Source organism: Pempheris klunzingeri, chromosome 3, assembly GCF_042242105.1.
Source record: "Pempheris klunzingeri isolate RE-2024b chromosome 3, fPemKlu1.hap1, whole genome shotgun sequence".
Lineage (NCBI taxonomy): Eukaryota > Metazoa > Chordata > Actinopteri > Acropomatiformes > Pempheridae > Pempheris > Pempheris klunzingeri.
The window spans coordinates 2,219,972-2,242,543 of NC_092014.1; the positions used below are offsets into that span (position 1 = coordinate 2,219,972).

Consider the following 22,572-nt stretch of genomic DNA (forward strand, 5'->3'; position numbering starts at 1 on the left):
AAATGCAGGCAGAGCCAAACTTCACATTGTGTGTAGGGTCTTTATAGCCTTCATAAATTAATCAAATAGGGCACCAGCCTTTATGAGATACAGTGATCTTTACAGTGATCAATTTCACCAACATTTATGAGGAAATACTGTCTTTTAATAATCTTTACAATGAGAGATCAGGTCCAGTATCTAGTTTTATAGCACATCATACAGCACGTCCTCATTACTTTACATTTGTGCATCACATGATGAGCATTTACATTTATCACTCAAACATTGTGCACATATTAACTGCACATTAACACACCAACTGGTAGGACATGTCATGAAAGACTTCTGCTTGTACTGCATGTGTGAATGATAAAACCTTATTTTATAATGCTCACGTGATAACTGTGTGCAAGTTAAAGTGTCATTTTTACATATTTTGACTGACAAAAATAGTTGGAACTGGTCCGGTAGATCACCTCAGCTGACCGCCGCATTACGGGCTGCAATAGCTGCAGCGTGATCCTTTGGGGCAACTGCACCTGATCACAGTAGGTCCACTAAAAGAGCTTGTTTGATCTACTGACAGGCTCAGAGTGTTATTCTAAGTGTGTGACAGCATCATGGAAAGGATCCCTACAGAGAGAGACCTGGAAGATCCTTTTGGTTTAACCACAAACAGCACACACACCAGACTCCATTCACTAAAACAGGGATTTAACCTTCCGCCTCAATCAAATAGTTTGTGGTATTTTTCAGGGGTTTGATCGAATCTAACACAATATTTGTGTATCACATAATAACCTACTGACCTACCAGCCATTTTGAAACGATATAATATAAGAATAGGTTTAAAAATACAATAAATAAAAAAATAAACACAGAATTAGCATGTAGCATGCTAATGTATACATCTATATATAAATGCTGTGTTGAGTGAGGTGGGCCATGCTTGGAGCGTGACTCACTGTGATTTGGCTGAGTCCTGCCAGCCTCATGGTGAGCGTGGGGGACATGAAGTACTTGAAGGCGAGGTCCAGGCTCTCCTTGTCGAAGCACAGCGCGCTGTCCAGCGGCTCCTTCACCGTGCTCCACATCAGGTCGGCCATGTTTCGCGCGGCGCTCTGCCGCAGCTCCTGGTCCGACAGCTTACACAGATACCTGCAACCAACAGCCCGCCGTCAAAACTGATTATCGACTGGCAAGCGTTTCGAATTTCATCGACAAAATCCACTGATATAAGTGAAAAAAGCTGCTCTGAATGCTAATGTTGGGTAAGAAGGAAGAGTTTTCCAGTTACATATGTGGGAAATGACAAAACCTTTGACTTATCTAATGTATGTTGGTGCCCTGATTATCATTACCAGTGTGTAAAATCACTGAATTATATTTTAGTTGTTGATTTGCGTACAGGAGATGGAAGAACACCCCAAATGAGGTCAAGATGTGCTCTCCTGAAGCTATCGTTCATCAATCTGAAAAGTCTTGAGTGAATCAAGAATCTAAAGTGGATGTTGTGAGATTGTCTGAGCTTCAAAATTCACCACCAGCACTTGAGCCTTGAGGATTTGACATCAGAAAAGTGTGTTGACTTCACTAAAAATCTAACAATTCAACAGATTTTGTCTGTGATGTAAAACAACCTGAAAGAGATTCTCACATTTCAGTCTATGAATCCAACTGTTTCAAACATTTAAAAAAAAGCCTTCCTTTTCCAGGCCTGCGTGGGCGTACTGACAGATCTGATCAGCAGCAGAGACATGCTGACTCACCCAGTCTTCACTCTAAGCGGGTCTGTGGTTTTCAGATCTTTTCTGATGAGCCTGAGGCTACAGTTGATGCTAAAGGTGCTGATCAAACTGATTTAAAATGGATTTTAAAGGACAAACAACAACAAGCCTTCCCAAAATCTGCCAAAAAAGTGACATGACATTTACTTTTCAGTCCTTTAAGCTCTCACTGGACCACAAATTTCCCAAATCTGTTTTAATTATACTTTAATTTCATGTTACAGACAATATGATTGATATAATAAATCCACAAAACAAAACTAACTAGACTTGAAGCCGGGCACGAGGAAGCAGAAGCAGTTTACACAGACGGTTAGCCTCTTAATTCTACTGTAAATAAAATACACAATTAGCTTTGTGTTGTTAGCATGGGCTCCCTAGAGGACTATTCCTCCACAGGTGTGACACAAACATCCTAAAAACAGTGCTTAAAGCCACTCAAAGAGGCTGTGCATTGAACGTCAACCCTTTTTTTGGTATGAAAAGACATGTTTTCAGGATGTAGCACCAAATATCAAACATGGTTCAGAGTCTGCAGCCACACCAGCAGCTCTGAGCCAAATGCAAACATCACTGTGCCAACACGCTGTCTTAGCTTAGCACACTAGCATGCTAACATTTGTTCATTAGCACTGGACACAAAGGGCAGTTGAGGCTGATGAGAAAAGTCGCTGGTTTCTGACCAAATGTCTGGATGGTACATTTTTGTGACCTGATGATGAAGCTGTCACAGTTCATCCTGAGGGGACCATGAATGTCTGATCAGCAGTGCTAACCCTAAAGCTCTGCTGCTGGCAAAGCTAAAAAAAAAAAAAAAAAAAGCACCAAAAACTGGCACTAAATGCTCGAATAAATGAAGAAGAGTATAAATCTGATCAGTGATCAGAGGGTTATTGATTTAAATCATAATCTTTCTCATTTTAGATTATTAAAATGAGCAAAATGCTTTACTGTCTGCTTGTGTTGAGGCCATATTCAGCTAATTCAGAGTTTCAAAGTGTCCACGGCCTATTAGGTTTAGAGCGAGTGTCACGGCCCACAGGCTCCTGCTGAGTCTGCACATTTCTCTAAGCTTTCCCGTGTGTGCACTTCTAAAGCTTCAGCATTTCTTAAGTTATTTTGTCCTTTACGGCTTCCTGTAGAGCTTTACTCTGATGATGGTCCTAATCACTCGTCTTTTCACCCCAGACAAACGTGCTTCTGTCGAGCGCCACGTGTCTGCGGTGTGTGTTCCCTTCAGCGTCTAGCTGTTACGGCCGGATGACAAAGAATGTCCTCCACCTCAGCGAGGATGTAACTCTAAGAGCTTTAGAGACAAACGGTGGCTTCTTGCTGACAACACTAGCTGCCGGATGGATCGTGTGAAGGGAAGGGGGTGTTATAATAAAAATGCAGGGAACGACCCTTTAAATCGTTATTCTCCTTACATTAGTCCCCCCCCCCCCCCCCGTGAGTCTCTGCTCGGCGAGACAGAAGCGCATCAGCCTGCCTGCGTCACATGACCGAGCCTGCCAGCGCTCTGCCTCCTCTGGGGTCATGTGAGGAGAGGTTCACTGGAGGCCTGGCAACTGTTGCCGTGGCGACGGAAGCTCTTCCTAGCAACACATGTGTGGCACTTTGGTATTTGGGAGAGAGAGCACGAATGAGACTGACTGACTGACTGACTGACTGACTGACTGACTGACTGACTGAGACGGGGAGGGAAAGAGCTCGGTGACACGATCGACCGGATTCGTCACTTCAAACGGCAGCAAACGTCTCTGGGGAGATGAAACCTGGATGCTGAAGCTAACGCGGTTTCCCAAAGCATTTCAATAAATGTGTTGAGTACGATTTTAATGCTTTACGGTGCAAAACAACACAAGCTGGAGAGGGTTAGTGATTAAAATCTAGTGGTTGTGTCTACATGTTCGGCTCGTTCCACCTTGAATCAAAATGTCACCACCGATCGATCGATCGATCCCCTGCAGATGCTAGATTTCTTCTGATAGGAGCTGCTGGATGCTGTGCTGACAGTGGAACAAGGTGTTGGACAAAATGGCAGCTACTCAGTCACATGCAAAGCAAGGACTGAGACGTGTCTGCAGCAGGGTGCAGAGGCTCTGAATTAAACTGGAGAAATGTTCTCCTTGTTCTCACTTTGACACAACTGCTAGATTTCCTCATTAGGCAGAAAAGGTGGTCTTCGTGCACAGGGGATGCATTTCTGATCACCCACTGACGACACTATGTCAGGCCCATTAACTATCAGGATATGAATTTTTATACGATTATTAGCTGCCTTGATTCTGCAAAGAGGATGAGCGCTCACATGCTCTTCTGCCGCTGTCCTGTCCTGCAGTAACATCAGGCCACAGCTGTTAAATGAAGAGTAAAATTGGTTTGGCTTTGTGCCTTTTAGAAACACAAGGCGACTCGCACAGCTGCTAACACAGATGTAGCATGTAGCGTTAGCATGGAGCCGTAAAAACCCTTCTGCCGGGATCTTTTTCAGGACGTGATGGGGGAACACAGTGGCTCTATGGCAGAGCGTTATTAGTTTAAACTGGTTTAACTGTGGATGCTGTTGCCATGTACGTGGGACCAGGGGTTGACGTGGTACTCTGGATGACATATTGCTGATCTGAGCTATAGTCATTTTTAATTTTTATTGAGTACGTTGAGGGAAATTCACCTTATTGGCTATTTACAATACATTTTCTTTCCCCCTCTCTGTCACAGGTGTTTGTTGATGACCGTGAATGCATGTATATACATGTTGTAGTATTTGTTCGCTTGGTTAAAACGTTGCGTTTTCTCATTTATGTGGAACAGAGTGCGTCAGATCAAACCACATCAAGTGTATGTGCAGCCACTGAACAAAGCCATTATGTATGTGGATGGTGTGCAGCAGCTTTGGGAACACGGTGGCATCTGTTTGGAGCAAACTCACCGTATTACGTAGGTGCGGAAAGGTATGATGTGCTGCATGACTGCAGGAATGTGCAACCATATTCGGATCTGTGGGCAGAGCCAAAAACAATCACAGCTCACAGCAACACACGGAAACACTACAGATGATCTACATTTCTTCAAACCTTCCGGTATTTCTGGAATATTTCTAGCCCAAACTAATGACCTACGGATGTGTTACAGGTTAGAAACACCTGTCAGTATAATGAAATACAGTTAAACAGCAACACAAACCACAGCCTCGTACCATAAAGTTGAAATGTCACCTCACTAAAAGGGTTTATTACAGACTAAAACATTCATTTTAAGAGATGCCAGTTTATTAGGTACACCTAGCTTAAACCAACCCAGACCAATGCATCTGTGTTTGTGTTGGTGTTGGTGGACTCACGTTGGAGACGATGGTGATGAAGGCGTGGGCGATGGGGAAGGGGAGGCTCTCTGGCGTGCCGGACTCGAAGCACTCCTTCATCAGGGAGAGGCCGTGCTTCCCGCAGAACAGGCAGACGTAGCGCAGCAGATGCAGCGGCACCTCCACGTCCTGGTCAACACGGGGAAAACAACAGCAAACGCATGGTGGTTATTTAACTGTGAGAAAACAGTAAAAACCCAAAGACTGTAAGCCGTAATCAAACGCCTTCTTTAAACTCTGCAGCATTTCTTATCATTTACTTCTTTTGAGCTGCGTAGCTTCTACATTTAAACCTCTACTTTCTAATTTAATCTAATGTGTTGGAAGGGGGGGGTGTAGTGCCAGTTTTGGTGCTCTTAAACTCTGAAATCTTCTTAATTAGTACAAATCAATATACATCAATTATCTTTATGCTGTGTATCACTTATTTCGGCCAGTAAAAACAGTAACAGCTGGTGTTTTTAAATAGTAGTCCAGCTCAGTGTTTTTTTCCCCCTTGAGCTTAATGAAAACTTTGTTAAAGTGGGAAGGTAAAAGCCATCGAGCTAGCAGGGATACTTTACTGCTCTCTGGGGGACAGTTACCTCTTCTGCAGGAGCCCAAACCACATCCAATAAACAGCAGCTCACCCTGCAAAGCTCTTTTACCACTTTTTCCAGTGTAGGAACCTTGACCCTACAAACTACAAACTACAATGCACACATGAGCTCATACAACAGAGTTTAGACATACAGCAATCCTGTTCTTTAAACCCAAGAGCACACAGAGCAGCGGCGGACCAATGAAACGCTGTTACTATGGGCTTCACGAGGCTCGTCACGGTGTAATAATGTGGGCGTCAATTTGACAAAACAGCCAAAGAGGGCAGGAAATGTGGACAATACTTGGCTAAACAGACAGTTCGAAAAAGACTATGATATCAGGCCTCTGTGAGATAAACTTCCCGCCTCTGTGAGTCATGAGTCAACACATGAACTGAAACACGTGCCTTTCTTGGTTACATTGGGAAAAATTCATTGTTACATTTGTACTGATCTGAAGGAGATTAAATGGTGTGTGGTTCTTTCTGTACTTTACTGTGAATACACTCCCCGTTTTGGAGGATTTTTACGTCCCGTGTGAAGCCGTTCAGTCCGTTCATATCGAAAACAAAAGCAAGCAGGGGAGTCCGAACGACTAAATAGATTCGAGCCGGGCCTCCCGGCACAGAGCAGATCGCAGCAACATGAAACCTCACATCAGACAACGGTTATATTTGGACCCGGGGCTGCAGGGTGTCATGTTTCTGATAAGACAAGACGGCAAGAACTTCCCTATGAGCGAAAAGCTAAATGGATTACAGAACAGCATTCGAATACCAGTGTGAGAATCTAGAGCAGGGTTTTCAATAATAAGGCAGCAGTGAACGACCACACAGTCAAACATGGCGCAAAAAACAACAGATTGTGGTTGAACGCCTCCCAAAAGAGTGCCGTAGATGTGGTGTACGTGGGGTTTAAGATTCAAAATCTCTTTTCCGAAACCACGAACACAAGCGCTTAAGTGTGGATAAGATACATTAAACTGTGAGTTTGTCCACTCTTATGTGAGCCGTTAACGCCCCCGCGGTTTCTACGCTTACGACACGGCGTTTCAAAGCCGAGAAGAGGCACATCTTTAGGCAAATGACATTTTAAAAACCACAGATACAGAAATATAGATAGGTCATTGTTCGCTGCTGTACGTCTGCAGAGTGGCCACATTAGGGAGGCCAAGATCTGCTAGTGTGTGTGTGTGTTCAAAGATCAACATGAGCTCCTTAATTCTGATCCAATTTCCATGAAATTTGGTTTTTCATGCACATGAGAAACTGAACATTTATGTTTATGTGTTGGAAGTAAATCCTGTTACCGGATCTAATGGATCTAATCCTCTCTTAACCTGAACATTAACCTTCTAAACACCAGTCATTTCCCCGGGGACATGCAGGTGACGCCGTCTGGCTGCTTGTTATTGTATTAATACTTAAAATCATTAAATTCATGAATAAAATTAAGATTATTTTTGTTTGCCAGACTCCAGTTAAGAGCCTCTCCTACAGGGAACGGCTTCTGTTACACAATGTCCCAAATATTATAAATCCCAACACAACAATATACTAGAACAATACTAGATCTACAGCCTGTACGTCCCACTCTAAGTTATAGTGTTTAGTTTCTCACATTTATCACAAATGTCATGAAAATCGAGTTAACAAACATATGTACTCACATAAAAACATATTAAGAAAGTTTAATACATTTACCGTTAATCATCGAATGAAAATATTCACAACCGCCAATTAATTAATTCATAGTTTGACCCCAGTGTCTTTGCTGAGAAACTGTAAATGGACCAACTGTCTTGTTATTTTGAGATGAACTGACGGAAAGTTTTGAATACGACTTTGAGATGTTAATTATTACTAGTTTAAAGAACTAGAACTGGAAAATTCACTCACATTTAGTTCAGCTCTTCTCACATGGTGATTAAGGTCGAAACTTCTGGTTGTTTTCAGTATCAATTAATCCAACAATGATCTATTTGATTTATAGATTGTTTGAAAAATGTCGCAAAATTAGAGCAAATGCGTGCTGCAAGTCCCCAGAGCCGTTTAACCCTTTCATGCACAGAGGTCACTTCAGTGTGCAGCTCTTCAGAAGCTGTTTTCTTGCATATGCATGAGTTTTGATGGCGTAGCTGCACATCAGCCGCTACAGTGAAGCTGCTGCATCATCTCATCCACTCAGAGTGAAGCCAAGATGGCCGACAGACAGACAGAAACACCAAGGTGCTCATTTTCTTTCTTTCTTTCTGTTCAAACCTTCTAGAAAAAGAGACCATGCAGGTAAGAAAAACTTGGGGACATCAAGTAACATCTAAGGAGTCATGCACTTGCTAAATTTTCCAAGTATTGATTTTATATTGGGAGGAAATTGTGATTAATCACATGTCCACTGAAGTGTACATCATGCATCAGTAGCTGTATTTCAACTAGTGGACATGTAGAAACATCTTTAGAAAATATGGGTTGGGAAAAAAAAAAAAAGTTAAAATCTTGTTTTTCATGAATAAAGAAGAATAAAAACACTTTATCATAATTCTTGCATGAAAGGGTTAAACAAATTACTTTCAACTGATGGAAAGATTTGAATCTGACTTTGAGAGGTTAACTCATCTGCCCGACCGAACAGAGAGGACTCTCACAAAGTTCAGACAGATCCCAGGAGGTGACTCAGCGAAAAGAGGAAGTGAAGTTACACCTCAGTAATCCTCCGGCGCCGCTGATGAGACGCTTTATTTTTTCCTGTTCATCTGTGCAAACCTGCTAAAATTCATTTGAGAGGAGGGAGCGAAGGCCTCGCCCGCTGAGGGGAGACGTGGCCAACAAACCGGAGCCTCTTCAGTGATCATGTGGCACAATTTGGCGCAACACAGCCCCCCACCCCCCCTTCCCAGCAATTCCCAGCATGCCTCAGGCCTACATCTAGTTATCATCATCATCATCATCACCACCCCTGCTCCCCCGGCGCCTGCTCTGTATGCAGCACAGCTGTCGGGTTCAGGCGGGGAGATTGTCCGTGCAGCTTCCCAATAAAGCAGCTTCAGGACAGAATAAATGACAGACGCAGGACTAAGGCGAGAGGGAGCTCATCTCAGGGGGGGTAGCAGCAGCAGACACCACCGGTCTGACCTGAGCTTAGTGCAACATGAGTTTCCAGATTATTTCCTGCTCTGGGTGTTAGCTGTGAAGGAGAGTGCTTACATTCATGTCGCAGAAGGAGCCCAGGATGTTGCTTTCGTGAGCAGATATGTCCTGAAAACCAAAAACAGAAACAAACATCAGAGGAGGGCTCGTTTGAATGCTGATGTTCTGTTTGTCGTTTATTAGCCTGGAAGTTCTCTGAATTTCAGACAACTGTTGACCTGCAAACGTTATTAAAAGGAGCTTGAATAGAGAGGGATGTGTTTTGGTTATTGTCAGCAGAAGAAATACTATTCATCAGTGTGTTTACGCCACAATGCCTCAGAGACACAGAAACAAGACTGATGGCATCCATTAAAAACTGCTCTTAGATTTTCATAAGGATTCCTTAAAGCTAAAGTTGAACATTTTAAGAAGTACATTTACATTTAGAGCAAGAGGCGTTTAGCCTAGCTTAGCATAAAGACTGGAGGCAGAGGAGAACAGCCAGTTAACACCACAAACACAACACAGCATCTCATTTGTTTAATCCGTACACAAACTAAAAACGAGACGTTGAAACGTGAAGATGTTCCGGCTGTTTGACTGGAAAAAGTAGTTGGTAAAACAAAACAAATGTGTGAGATATAACAGAGTTCGTCCATCAAAGAGCACCGATGTGTTTCTCTCTCGGCTCGTGTTTTACTCTCAATGCTTCAGTAGTCTGTATCTCTCTCATCTACAGGCACCAAGCCTTCATTAGCCGGCTGATAATAAACTAATAGACGCAGGACTTTCTCTCTAATCTCCTCCTTGTTTTGCTGCTTTTACTACAGAATTCACCTGAAATCAGTGATCAGCAACAACAAAGTGATGAAAATGGTGCGTTTAGATTGTTGATTCTTTCAAATTAAAGTGATGAGTGAATTCGGCCAAAGCGGCGTACCCATGAATATCCATTTACAAACACAATAACGCTCAGTTTTGATATCTGAGAGGCTTTAATTTAACTATATGATTATTACTGTGGTTGTAGTTTGCAGTGGTGCTGAAATTAAAAAACTACAAACATTAATATTAACAATTCTAAACAAATCTGACCATTATAAGACTGATAAGGGTAGAATATGTTGACTGGTTGTATTTGACTGTTTAATAAAGGGGCCAGGGAATGTATCTTTAGACTGTCACACACCAACATCTGTGTGTGTGTGTGTGTGTGTGTGTGTGTGTGATGTCCTCACCTCTATGGTGGGGTGTGTGTTGTGTTTGTAGGCTGTGTAGAGGGGGAACTGGATCTGGAAGATCTTGGCGGCACACAGCAGCAGTTTCTCCCTCTCCTCTGTGCTCCAGGAGCCGAACGGGTCCTGGCCGTCGCTGCCGCCGTTTGCTCCGGCGCCACCGTCGCCGCCCCCAGACCCACTGCTGCCCTCCCCGGGCCCCAGCGCTTCCATCCGGGCTTCACACGGCCGGTTGGCCCCCTGAGCCTGGCCCTGGGTCTTCTTGTTCTGGTTCAGGTCGGGGCCGTCGGCGTCCTCTTCGGCAGAGTCTCTCTCCACGTTCACGGGTTCGTCCTCGCCGGGTGAGGACGGCTGGGGGAGGGGCCCCGGTGCGGTCTCGCCCCCGCTCCATTCAGATCCGGTGCCCTCCGACCCAGAAACGCCTCCTTTATGGGTGTGGTCCTGGACGCTGCAGAGACGGTCTCTCAGGCTGCTGATCTGAGCGATGACCAGGTTGATGAGGGCGTAGACCAGCTGATTGAACACCTCCAGGTGCTTGTACTCCTTGAAGCAGCAGAGACATTGTCTGCAGAGGAAACAGGAGGTGTTACAAGAGAGAGCTTCACCCTGAAAACAGTCTCTGCTGAAACTGTAGAGCCACACATGACCAAAACACCTGCAGCTCAGGAAAAATACAGTAGTTTAAAGAATTCCCTGCAAATCTGACATGAAAAATTCACTCATTCAATTTAGTTAAGCTCTTCTCACGCTGTGATTTGGGTTGAAACTTATTTCTTGGGTTATTTTCAGTATAAATTAATCCAACAATTATTTATTTGATTTATATTTAGTCTATAAAATGTCAAAAAATGAGAGCAAGTGTGTGCTGCAAGTCCCCAGAGCCTTACAAAACCCCAAATGGTCATATGTTGACCATTTTCATTTGCTAAATTACTTTAAACGATGGTCTTAAGTAAATATATGTAAAAGCAGGACACACTTGGCTGGTGCATGTCCAACTCTTGGGGAGGACACTGAACCTCGAATAGCTCCTGATGCTACCTGCCCTGTAGCCCCCTGCCATCAGTGTGTGTGTGTAAATGGAAAATGTTAACTCCCTTTAGATAAAAGCTCTCTATGAATGCAGCCATTTAATATACATGTGAGATTTCCTGCCTGTCTACTCTGTATTGATATCACACTGAAGCCAGGTCTCTACTTTAGTTTTAACAAACGGCAACGGTTGAGTTTTATGAGCTTCAAAACAAAAACAAAAAAATTAAATGTCAGCAAAACGCCGTCCGTTCAACATATTCCAGAGACGCAGGTGTTTCCCCACGCCTCAGATTACCTCTCGGCCATCACTAAAGTAAAAGTACAGGACAGGTCACCAGAGCAGGGCCGCTTCCTGGATTCACACTCTGCTACACACTCATAAATAATGCACAGCAGGCGCTAAGGAGGATTTCTTCTTGGTAACATTTAAACAAATGAGTCAGCAGATTTTTCCATGTTTAGGTCACCAAATATGAAACATTCCAGCTGGGTGAATAAAAACAGACCAAAAACAAACTAAACGAGAGTCATCATTACTCAGAATGTCTTGTTGTTAGATGGCCTCGACTGTCAGAGCAGATTAGGGTCTGAAATCTGGAGGAAAAAAATCTAATTTATGGGATATTTATTTAGCCGAGTGAAGGTTGGCAGAGCATGAAAGCTCCAACGAAGCATCACCAGGCTTAAAGGATAACTCTGGTATTTTCAAACCTGGGCCCTATTTTTACGTACTTTGGCTTCCAAATGACTAGTAGGTACAAAAACTTTTGGAAGTGGTCCAGTAGATCACCTCCGCTGGCAGGAGAGAACAGGCGGCGAGCGAGCTGCAGTGGCTGTCAATGTAATCCTTTGGGGCAACTGCACCTGATCAAAGTAGGTCCACTGAAAATGTTTGTTTTAGCCACTGACAGGCTCAGAGTGTTATTCTAAGTGTGTGACAGCATCGTCGAAAGGATCCCTACAGAGAGAGACCTGGAAGATCCTTTTGGTTTAACCACAAACAGCCGTTATATTGTGCTATTAAAACCTGTCAAACATCAACAAAAACAGCTCACAGAAAACATGAGAGGCGTTTTCATTATCTTGTGTTAAACAAATACTGTGTTGGATCTGAACTAAACCTTTAAAACACTAAAGTCACACAACCAATCAAGGAAACCAGATAGACCGGCAACTGCTGTGTAAAATTGCTGCTTTTCTCAATGTAGTCTGGTGTGTGTGCTGTTTGTGGTTAAACCAAAAGGATCTTCCAGGTCTCTCTCTGTAGGGATCCTTTCCATGATGCTGTCACACACTTAGAATAACACTCTGAGCCTGTCAGTGGATCAAACAAGCTCTTTTAGTGGACCCACGTTGACCGGCCTTAAGAATCAGCCACTACAGCTTGTTCCCCGCCTGCTCTCGTGTGCTGTCGGAGGCGATTTATGGGACCAATTCCAAAGATTTTTTGTACCTACTCGTCATATCAACCCCAAAATATGTAAAAAATGGGGCCCAGGTGTTAAAACACCTGAATTATCCTTTTAGATGCAATGGTTTAAAGCTATGATGAGAAGCCAATATGACTTGAGTTCATCCATATTTCCATCATTTCCTCACTGCTGTACATCACTTTCTTCCCATTTTCTCTTCTTATGTTTCTTGGAAGTTACTATAAGTGATGACAGACAACATCAAACCCGACCTGCTCCAGGTGTTTCATCAGTTTGGGGGGAAACTCAAAGTTTTGACACACAGGACCAACGACAGCAACATCATACCTTGGCTTTCTTTGAGCCCAATTACATATCATGCTACGTAAAATAACTTCATCAGCAAACTCTTGTCAGATCTCAGAGGAAGCAGCACTGACCTCTGTGTCCAGGAGCTGATGTAGCCCAGCACTCGCAGGGCATGTTCCTTCTTCAGCTGGAAGCCTCCTTCGCTGCTGTCTGCATCCGATACTGAGGAGAAACCAGAGGAAACACCCGTCAGAGAAGAGCCGTTAGGGAGTCTGACTGAAATACATGGACTGAACACCTCCAGTGAGCCTGTGATTAAAAACTGGGATAAAAAAGGCCTAAACAATAGAAGGACATAGTGAGAATCACCTTCACTTCAATGAGGACGCAGCCATATCTGGATAAAGCAACACGACAACAGGAACAGATAATCAGTGGACCAACCCCACGCTTTGACATTTTCTCTCTCTCACCTTTTAAAATCGTTATGAATGTTTTAAAAAAGAAGAGACTGGTCTCAGAAGTATGGAAGCCCATTTTACCACAATGTACTGAAAAAAAAAAAAATCCTGTGAGTTTAATTAGAAGCTTTCTCCAAATAATGAGAAAGTTTTTCAAAATAATGAGAAATTATCTCAGAATAATGACTCAAAACGATCACTTAGGATCTTAAAATAATGACGCTGAATCAAAATAATTCAAGATTCAACCGTTTTATTGTCACATGGACGCACAGTGAATCCTTGCTTTGGCCTTTCGCCTTCAATGCTGCTTCAGGATTTAGAAAAAAACAACATACATTTATGTAGAAGTACTAATTCAAGTAGTAATAATTGTCTGTTCCACAGGGAGCTGTATGTGTGTATAAATAATGACTTAGTAGAGCAAGTCATACGTTACAGTTTCTCATTACAGTTAATTATGGGGCCTTTATTTAAAATCATCCATACATTAGACATCAGACAGGCTTCTGAGCACAAAGGGACATTAAACATTGGCCCCAGACTTGAGCGGCTCTGGTCTGAAGTTACTATTGTTGTGTTGGGCCTTCAAAGATCCACATCAGTCACACCCAGTTTAGAGGAATCAGGTGTCTGCACTGAACCGCTGACCTCAATTTGGCTGCAAAGACACACAGAATACAAAACAATAAGCCAAATCCAGCAGCCTCGGCCATACAGGCGGGACGTTTTCCTCACAAGCGAAACCCTTTCAGCTCTACGTGCGAACAGAAGCTCCTCTGAGGCTTCGGGACCCGGACTGACTTCCACACATGATTTGGCTTTCCTGCGGCCGCGCTGAGGAGTGTCGAACGGGAACAGACGTTGAAACCGTAAAAACGTTTATGGCTGCCGCTATAAATACAAAGAGGGGGGGGGGGGGACACCGGCGCTGTGTGATCACACTCCTGAGCCCAGCAGCGACTGTAACGCTGAGCCACACTGAAACGCTCCAGCTGTGACACAAGACGAAGTCCGGTTCAGCTAAAATGTGTTTCTGACAGCAGACAGCTGCCGACTGAAGAGCTGAAACGCTCAGAGAGACAAAACACGTACAGAGGACGCTCTTCCACAGACGCCTCGGTGAACTTCTGCTTACATGTCTCTGCTTTTGGGATATTTTGATCAAATCCTACAACAGGACTGGACTGATGCGTCTTCTCCTTCTCAATCAGAAGTTTAAGGCAGAGCTGTAACACTCAGCCCGTTCATTGAGTAGTTGTCAACTATTTTGATATCGATTAATTATTTTGAGTCATTTTCTGATTGCAGCTTCTTAAATGTGAATACTTCCTGGTTTCTTTCCTCTTCTATGACAGTAAACTGAATATCTTTGTGTTGTGGACAAAACAAGACATTTTGGCTTTTAAAGACCCAAAAAAAACCAATTGATTAATCTAGAAAATGGTGTAAAGATTGTTGAATGAGTATTATTTTGGTTAAGTATCCTTCAGGAGGTCAGTAACGACCTTCCAGACGTTAATTCTTGTTATTGGTATCGAATACTCGGCTTTTTATCTGCTCTATGCTTCCATATGTCAGAGCTGCAGCTTCAGTTGGAGCAGTTACACTAAATATCATATCATATCATCCTTTTGAATCTGTAAGCGTGAGGCAAAACAATCTAAATACTTTGATTGTTGTTTTCTAAATGATGAACCAGCTAGTTCCATATTCTTCCATCCCTGCAATAGTCTGTAATAGTCTGTAAATGCATTGGTGAGAACTATTTCATGCTTATACCTTGTTTTTTCTCATTTCAAGGGTTGAAAAGAAACCACGTTTATGCAACGACACTCGACTGGATGCTCCGTTCAACCGAAGGCATCGTCTCAAATGTCCAATTTAGTGAATTCTCTTGAATATTCTGAGCGTCAGTGAAAAGTTAAACTGTGGACGCAGAGAAATAAAAAGGCACCCAAAGCAGTAAAACACAGTGGAAGTGAAGTTTGAGAGTGTAGGAGTTTTTAAAAGTGTCCTCTTAGAGCCTGCAGGTGTTTAAATGAGGAGGTTTCAGCCTCTGAGACACACTGAGAAGGTTTTACATGATAAAAAGCTTCAACACTGGATGCTGAACGTCACTTTCTTCAATTGTATAAAATCCAGTTTTCTTCTCCTTTTCTAACAAAAAGACTTCACAGCACTAGTCTTTGGTCTTATTCTTCAGCTCCTGGCCATGTTTACACCCTCAGCAGTCTTCATGATAACAGAATATGAACCTGCCATGTGGTTCGGCTTGGGGTTGTCTGTTGCAACTCACACTTAGATTCAAATTTCAGCACCGTGGCCTTGTGAGTTTTCCACTCAAAACAGTTGTACATTATTTTAAAAAATCAGGTTTTCCTGCACACCTCTGCAGCGTGTGCCATCAGGCAGCCAATACATGTTATTAGATGTTGGCACAAAGCCTGCTGCATGTTTACTGAGGAGATTTACCCCTCAGGAATTAAAATTTGGGAGCAAAATGACGAGGTGCTACGATGCTCTGTAGCTTTGTACCTAAAACTACAATAGATTTAGCAGCAGAACAAATAAGAGAGCGCTGCGTTGAGCTACATGCTAACATCAGCATGCTAGTATGATATCAAACATGTTAAACATCTTATTTAGCATGTTAGCAACATAAAGTAGAGCTGAGGCTGGTGGGATTAGCTCTGCAGGTATTTATTAAAAGACCAACTCTGAGGGGACCATGAATGTCTAACATCAATCCATACGGTGAGTATGGACACGCCTACAAGCTTGTCATGTTATCGGCTCCATACTTCATCTGTGCAGAATGTAAACAGTCCCTCTGCAGCGACAGCACCTTTCCTCTCCGACCCCCCCTCCCCCCCACGTCGGCTCACATCTACTGTGATTGTTGACTTTGTGTTTCAGTGTGGCTGAGCTAACGGAGACCCAGACCCTCCTCAAAGACCTTTAACATGCAGCTGCCAAGTCTGAAACCCAAACCTGACCCCGAAGCATCATCTCACCAGACTAATATGGACTCCCCATGATGCACTGGGCTGCTCTCACCTCCCCTTCCTCTCCATCCTTATGCCTCATGTCTCTTTAATGTCTGTTACTTCCCCAGAGCCTCTGTGTTCCTTTTCTCATCCCTCAGGTTCCTGTGGATCCTGGTCCCGGTTCTCCGGCTTCATGAATCACTGCTGCGGACCGTCGCTGATTTTAGTGCTGCTATTATTAGTCATCTTCCTATTGTCGGCACCACAGCTGCTGTCTGTTCTCTCTCTCTCTGACAGAAAGCCGCCCACCTCTCAGCCTGGTTCTGTTCGAGGTTTCTTCCCGTTAAAGGGGAGTTTTTGAATCCTTAACTCTGCTCTTTACAGAAAGCGTCTTGAGATAACGCTGTAATATTTTATCCACTAACAACACACAGCGGTCGGGCTCATTAGGAATCAATGAATTACATCTGAAAAGAACAGAACCTGAGCGCAAAAGCTTTACACGACAAAACGACCTGAACCAGAGCCGAGCCCACTGTTGGGCGCTCACATTTTTCAAAATAAAAGCCCGAAAACACGTTACACCTCTTCTAAGAAAACGATCCTGCATCACATCAGGGTCATCATCCTCACACCCTACACCTGTGCTTTGACCAGATTTCCTTCTGCGTGGTGCAATTTCTCGCTGTAACCTCAGCGCTACTTCACTCGATTTAACACTTACAGCATTATTATGATCTCATAAATGAACGGCTCTGTTGTAGTCAAATGTCAGCAGGCCGTGACAGAGAGCCAGTGTGAACAATACCCTGAAAGTGAGGCAGCTACAATGAATTCAGTCATTAATCTTTCCCAACTGTGACATTTCACAATATCTTCAGTAAAAAAAACGCCCGTTATGTTATCTTATCCTCAATATGCTCTTCGTTATTTGAGCTGCATCACCCAGCTCATCTTTACACAGAACTAAACTCGAGGAAACATGTTGATTGTAATAATTGTGGAGGTCATCTGTGATCTGAATCCTGTGAGAATCTGCCATGTCGCAGCAATATTTCAGTACCGTGCTGGACAAGCCAACTGCAGTGGATGTCAAGCAACTGCCGCAACCACAATAATCACTTTTTCTTTTTTTTTTCCAAACACAGTGTGTGTGTGTGTGTGTGTGTGTGACTGGAGCTACTGATGAACGCGCTGATGAGAGTGTGGCTTCAGACGCCTCTGCAGCGGCTGTGCAGCACTTAAATATGGGCAAGACGCTGAACCCCAAAGTGTGTGTGTGTGTGTGAGAATCATTAGTTCCCTCCTGATGGCATGATGGCGGGTTGGCAACCTCCCATCAGTGTATGAATGGTGTGTGTAGTGTTGCAGCGCTTTGAGTGGTCAAAAAGACTAGAGAGGCTACAAACGTTCAGTCCATTAAAAGCAGAAACACACCGCAGGACTTGGGGAGTGTCGGGGGGGGGGGGCATCATGAGAGTGACATCATGGGTGAGGACTGAGAAGCTGAGAAAAATACTGGTGTAGGCCTGTCTATTGAAAACCGTGTCGTCTTTGTCAGTTAAAAAGCAGCAATAATGTGTCAGACGTTTTATTGAGTTCCCCTTTTAGCGAAAGGCTCCGAGAGTCGTCCATCGTCTCTGCCGCTGTGCTCAACCTGCTCAGGTGTGTCTCCGACTGAGGAGCCTCATGGCCCTGGGTAACACCGGTTATTAGCCATAATAACAATAACAACAGCGCTAATATTGCTATTACTGTGCACCACGCTACAAGACGACATCCCCACATGTCACTTGTCTTGTAAAATGTGTGTCTCAGCAGCTCTGTGATTTTGGGATTCTATTTTTTTTTTTTACTTCTTTCTACCTGTTTTCTGGTCGAGAGTCACGTAGGCTGCGTTGGCAATGATTTAAGCTTGGACAGCATCACTTTTGGGTGCTAAACTCTGGATGCTCATCTCGCTGCACAGCAGGATGCAGATGTGGCGCAGAGCCTTGGCATCATATCCAGGGTTTAATATCAGCTGATTCAAGTAAAATACAGACTTTTGCGAATGCGGCACACCGAACACAGACGTTTCTAAATCACACGAGCTCGTCAGGTAACACCAGCCACGTGCAAACAGGTGTTAGGACTCCTTAAACAGGGGAAGACAGGTTGAATGTATATGATGGGCTGTCTTGACACTGGTGAAATGCTCACACAGGGCCGCATCTAATGATTATTTTCTTTACAGATGAATCTCTCGTTCTCATATTTATTTGGAAAATGTCAGGAAATACTAAAATTGTCCACAATAATCACAAAAAAATGTATGTATCTGAAAAAAAAACACTATCCAACATCTATCCAACACTTAAATAGATTCAATTTACACATGTAAAACAGAAAAGCAGCAACAATTTAGGGAACCTCGTGGAGGATCAGCCCCGTGTTAGGAAGCACCACACTCAGCTCCTGGTCGTACAGGGGACACACACACACACACACACACACACACACACACACACACACACACACACACACACACACAAACACATGCTGCTGCAGCAAATCAGAGGTCGCAGGTCACCCGCAGACAGAGCACATGGACCTGCCAGTCTTGTAGACAGAGCTGTCACAGCTGACAGCGCCCTGCTGGGGGACCCCCATCGCCGACCCTCCACAACGCTGGCGTGTAGCGGCGAGGCTGTAAACGCCCAGCAGGCCTCACCGTGTCCCATAAACACAAAAATACAACTGTGTGGAGTGTGTCAGCTCGCAGCAAAACTTTACCCCTCATCCAACTTAACTCTGACCATGAAAACCTCAAACCACAGTCTTAAGAGGAACACACATGTACATTCTTATCTGTTGGCCCACTCCTTTAAACACATTACAGAATGTTTTTCACACTGCCAGTAGGAACAGAAACACTAAAATGTTTCTGTAGCACCGAGTATCAAAAGCTGTGAGGCTCAGCACTGGATGCTTGTTCATCCTGAAGATGAACCAAACTGATTCAAATCAAAATGTTGCCAGTTTGAAGCAAAAGATCTTTGGATTTTGTCAAAAACCCATAAAAAAGTATGTTGTGGTTTTAGCCACAGTAAGTCAGGTATTGTACCAGTTCTGGTATGATGATACCCAGCTCTAGTCGTGATGGGACACACACAGTCGTAAAAATGCCCGCATGGTACGGCTTGGCTTGGCTTGGCTTGGCTTGGCTTGGCCCTACTACACTTGTTTTTACTACCTGGCACTTTTCTCGATAATATTTTCCACTACAGATCGTACACGCTCAATGTTGAGGAAGGCAACACACAAAAAAGTACCAGGTACCAGATACTATCCACAACGTTTGCCAACAAAAAGGGAAAAAACAAGTGCAGCCATAACAATCAGTGGAAACGGGCCATAAGCTCCACAAAGTGACTTCTAGCATGCGGAGGAATGAAGGGAAAAATTAAAGCCACTTGTTTGACTTCCGATTACCGAGCAACACCTCACATGTGTGAACATCAACTTAACAACCTGCCCTGGGAACAGATTCAGACCCTCGTACACACAGTAACATCAGAAAACAGTCCTCTGATCGCTGTCTGGGTCGTTTATTCTCCCATTCACTGGCCTGGCCTGTACAAGAACACCAGACACACCGTCACAGAAACTGACAACTTCACAAAAAAACAGACATTTTGTGTGTCCTTCTGCTCTGGGGGGGCGTTTTCCATCCTTTGGTTTAGGGCTCCTGTGCTCCAGTGAAGTGGAGTCTTAACACCGCAGCAGACAATGATATTTCAGACAATAGTACGCTTCTAACTTTGTGTCAGCTGTTTGTTTTTTCCTGTTCCAACACGACAATGCCCCCAGAGCACGACACCGGGTCCACTGGACTGGACTGGCCTGCACGAAGCCCCGACTTCCACCTCATCTGACGCTTTTGGGACGAGCTGGAACGTCAACTGGAAGCCCAACAGTGCTCCACTGCCAACCTGCTCAGACCAACACGCCTGCACGTCTATCAGGAATAGAAAATTAACCATATTGACCTTTAGACATCATATTAGACATCATACGACTAACTCACTGTTATTTAGACGTGATGTCACATTATTTTGTGTTCAGCCACAGAGTCTCTGCCGGTCCACCACAGGTTTAATACCTGTCAGTAGAACCGCATCACGCGTGCATCTCCTGTGCAGGAGAGCTATAAAGGACGCACATCCCAGCAGCCAAACCCTGAAGTGTTGTGGGAAGTGCTCCCAGAAGACAGGAGCCTGTTATAGCTGCAGAATAACGCCTGTGGTTTGGAAATGACATGTTCAGCCTTCACATGTGTGTCTGTCCATATACTTTCAGCTACACAGCTCACCCTCACAGGTGGATTTGGAAGGTGTTCACCGGCCAGTTAACAACATTATCAAACTTGTGGAGGAGACACTGGTGCAACAGTCAGGTGTTAAAGTGGGCTGCTGCAGGAGGAGCCCTCACACACACACACACACACACACACACACACAATAAGATGGAGCTACACGGGGAACAAACAGTCAGCCACTGCATGGCAACGGCTGTAAAAACAGTGTTATAACACAAAAGGCTTTGTCCCGAGTCTCAGACACCTCTGGAGTGCAGCAGGGCCTGGTTAGCACGCCTGGACTAACGGCTAACTTGGAGCTATAAAGCCAGCCTTGTATTTACGTTTGCAGGCTTAAATTGACGGTAGCCCTGCTCGGTGAAAACGGGATTTCGTGGCAAGATCGGGACCAAATTGACCACGAAAAAGGGAGCCAGGAGTGAGCATCGTGTGCACAAGACATCGGCCATAATAAAAAAAAAACAACACACATCCCCAACCTAGCGAGGATTAACGATGTGCCGAAATATGCGCCTCGTTGCAGCCATTAATTTTCTGGGCTAGCTTGGTTGCCGCTAGCTTACTCCGCTAAACGTTTAACAGACTCGTCCAAAACACACAGAAGGAGAAACACAGCATCGTGTTGGTGTCAGCGATATTAACCGAGAAAGTGTTATTGACAGTCAGCAGGCCATTTTGAACTGTGAATGTGACCGTCCGCAAAACACAATGGGTGGACAGCTAGCAGACTGACCTGACAAACACATCAAACAAAGTCAGCCTGCTAGCTAAAGCTAAACTAGCTAACTTAGCTAACTTCCATTAAAAAAAAAAAAAAAAAAAAAAATCCGTGTTTCGAGTTTCTAACAGCAGCTGCGTCCTTCAAACCCGCCTCACTGCTCCGTGATCAATAACTGATAAATAACTGAAGTCATGGCTGTAATGTCACGCTAATTTTTTTTTAAAAACCCCACCGAGGTCGTGGGATTTTCAGTGGGTTTGGTGGTGAGCTAGTTCTGTGAGGAGTGTTTGACAGACAGGCCCCAAAAAACTGACTGCCAGTTTGGATGGAGGAGGAAAAAAAAAAAAAAAAAAAAAAAAAATCCTGCATTTGCATTCATATCAAATCGACACGGTGTGACACGAAGACACGAGTGTCACCGGCTGTAAAACACGCAGACACGCTTGTCATCGCGTCCACTGACTTGTGGCTGGAGGAGTCTGGATGGGGAAAGACGAGCCAGTGGAGAAAACACACAAAGTTATATTCGGCTAGCCTCCTAGCTAGCACGCTCCCATTGAGATTGAATGGGCAGCGATGCTAACGGGCTAGCCGCTACTCCAAGCATCGCCTCGTTAAAGGGTAGAAATGATTTTTTGCTCACTTACTTTCATTTAAAACCTCCACCAGCTCGGCGCAGTTTTCACACATTGTTCATGAAGAGGAGAGAAAAAAAAACGGAGTGCTCCTACTCAAACCATCGCACTGGGAGCTGTTGTTGGCTGGCAGTTGGCTGTTTTTGGGGCAAAAAAAGGCCCAGTGGAGGCAGTGATTGGTGAAGGTTATCCCACTAAACGGAACCAGTGGAGACAAAAAGGTGCAGAAGGTGATTTGCATCCACGCGAAGTTGATGAACACCAAAAGTTTAGAGGCACAGGAGGGTGGAAATCGAGTCAGTCTCCAATCTGAGCGTTACTTGAGAGAGCAGATACAGCAGCCATGTTGAAAAAGGAGGGGTGGGGGGGAGCGACACAGAGTGGAGAGCGTTCGGCACTTTCCGGCCTGTCTCCTTCGCCCGTTCGTTCGTCTTCGGTAATCTCGCGATATTTCCCACATTGGAGCGATATTTCCAACAACCTTTGATTATCTCAAGGGCAAAATAATCTACATAACACAACAAAATACCAATACTAATATTAATAATACAAACCCAAACATTGATACTTGT

General features: G+C 44.1%; 1 protein-coding gene across 1 annotated transcript in view; it reads right to left on the minus strand.

The window, feature by feature from the left end:
* The window catches only part of usp34 (ubiquitin specific peptidase 34), a 65,816-nt gene extending 43,489 nt beyond the window's left edge, over positions 1 to 22,327 (minus strand). The window contains exons 1-7 of the mRNA XM_070854762.1: positions 22,013 to 22,327; positions 12,965 to 13,055; positions 10,081 to 10,642; positions 8,918 to 8,968; positions 5,113 to 5,262; positions 4,702 to 4,769; positions 948 to 1,140 (exon numbers count right to left, since the gene is read on the minus strand). Of these exons, the coding sequence (XP_070710863.1) occupies positions 948 to 1,140; positions 4,702 to 4,769; positions 5,113 to 5,262; positions 8,918 to 8,968; positions 10,081 to 10,642; positions 12,965 to 13,055; positions 22,013 to 22,055 (1,158 nt within the window). The 5' untranslated portion in view covers positions 22,056 to 22,327. The remainder of the gene's footprint in view (positions 1 to 947; positions 1,141 to 4,701; positions 4,770 to 5,112; positions 5,263 to 8,917; positions 8,969 to 10,080; positions 10,643 to 12,964; positions 13,056 to 22,012) is intronic.
* Between the last annotated feature and the right edge of the window lie 245 nt (positions 22,328 to 22,572).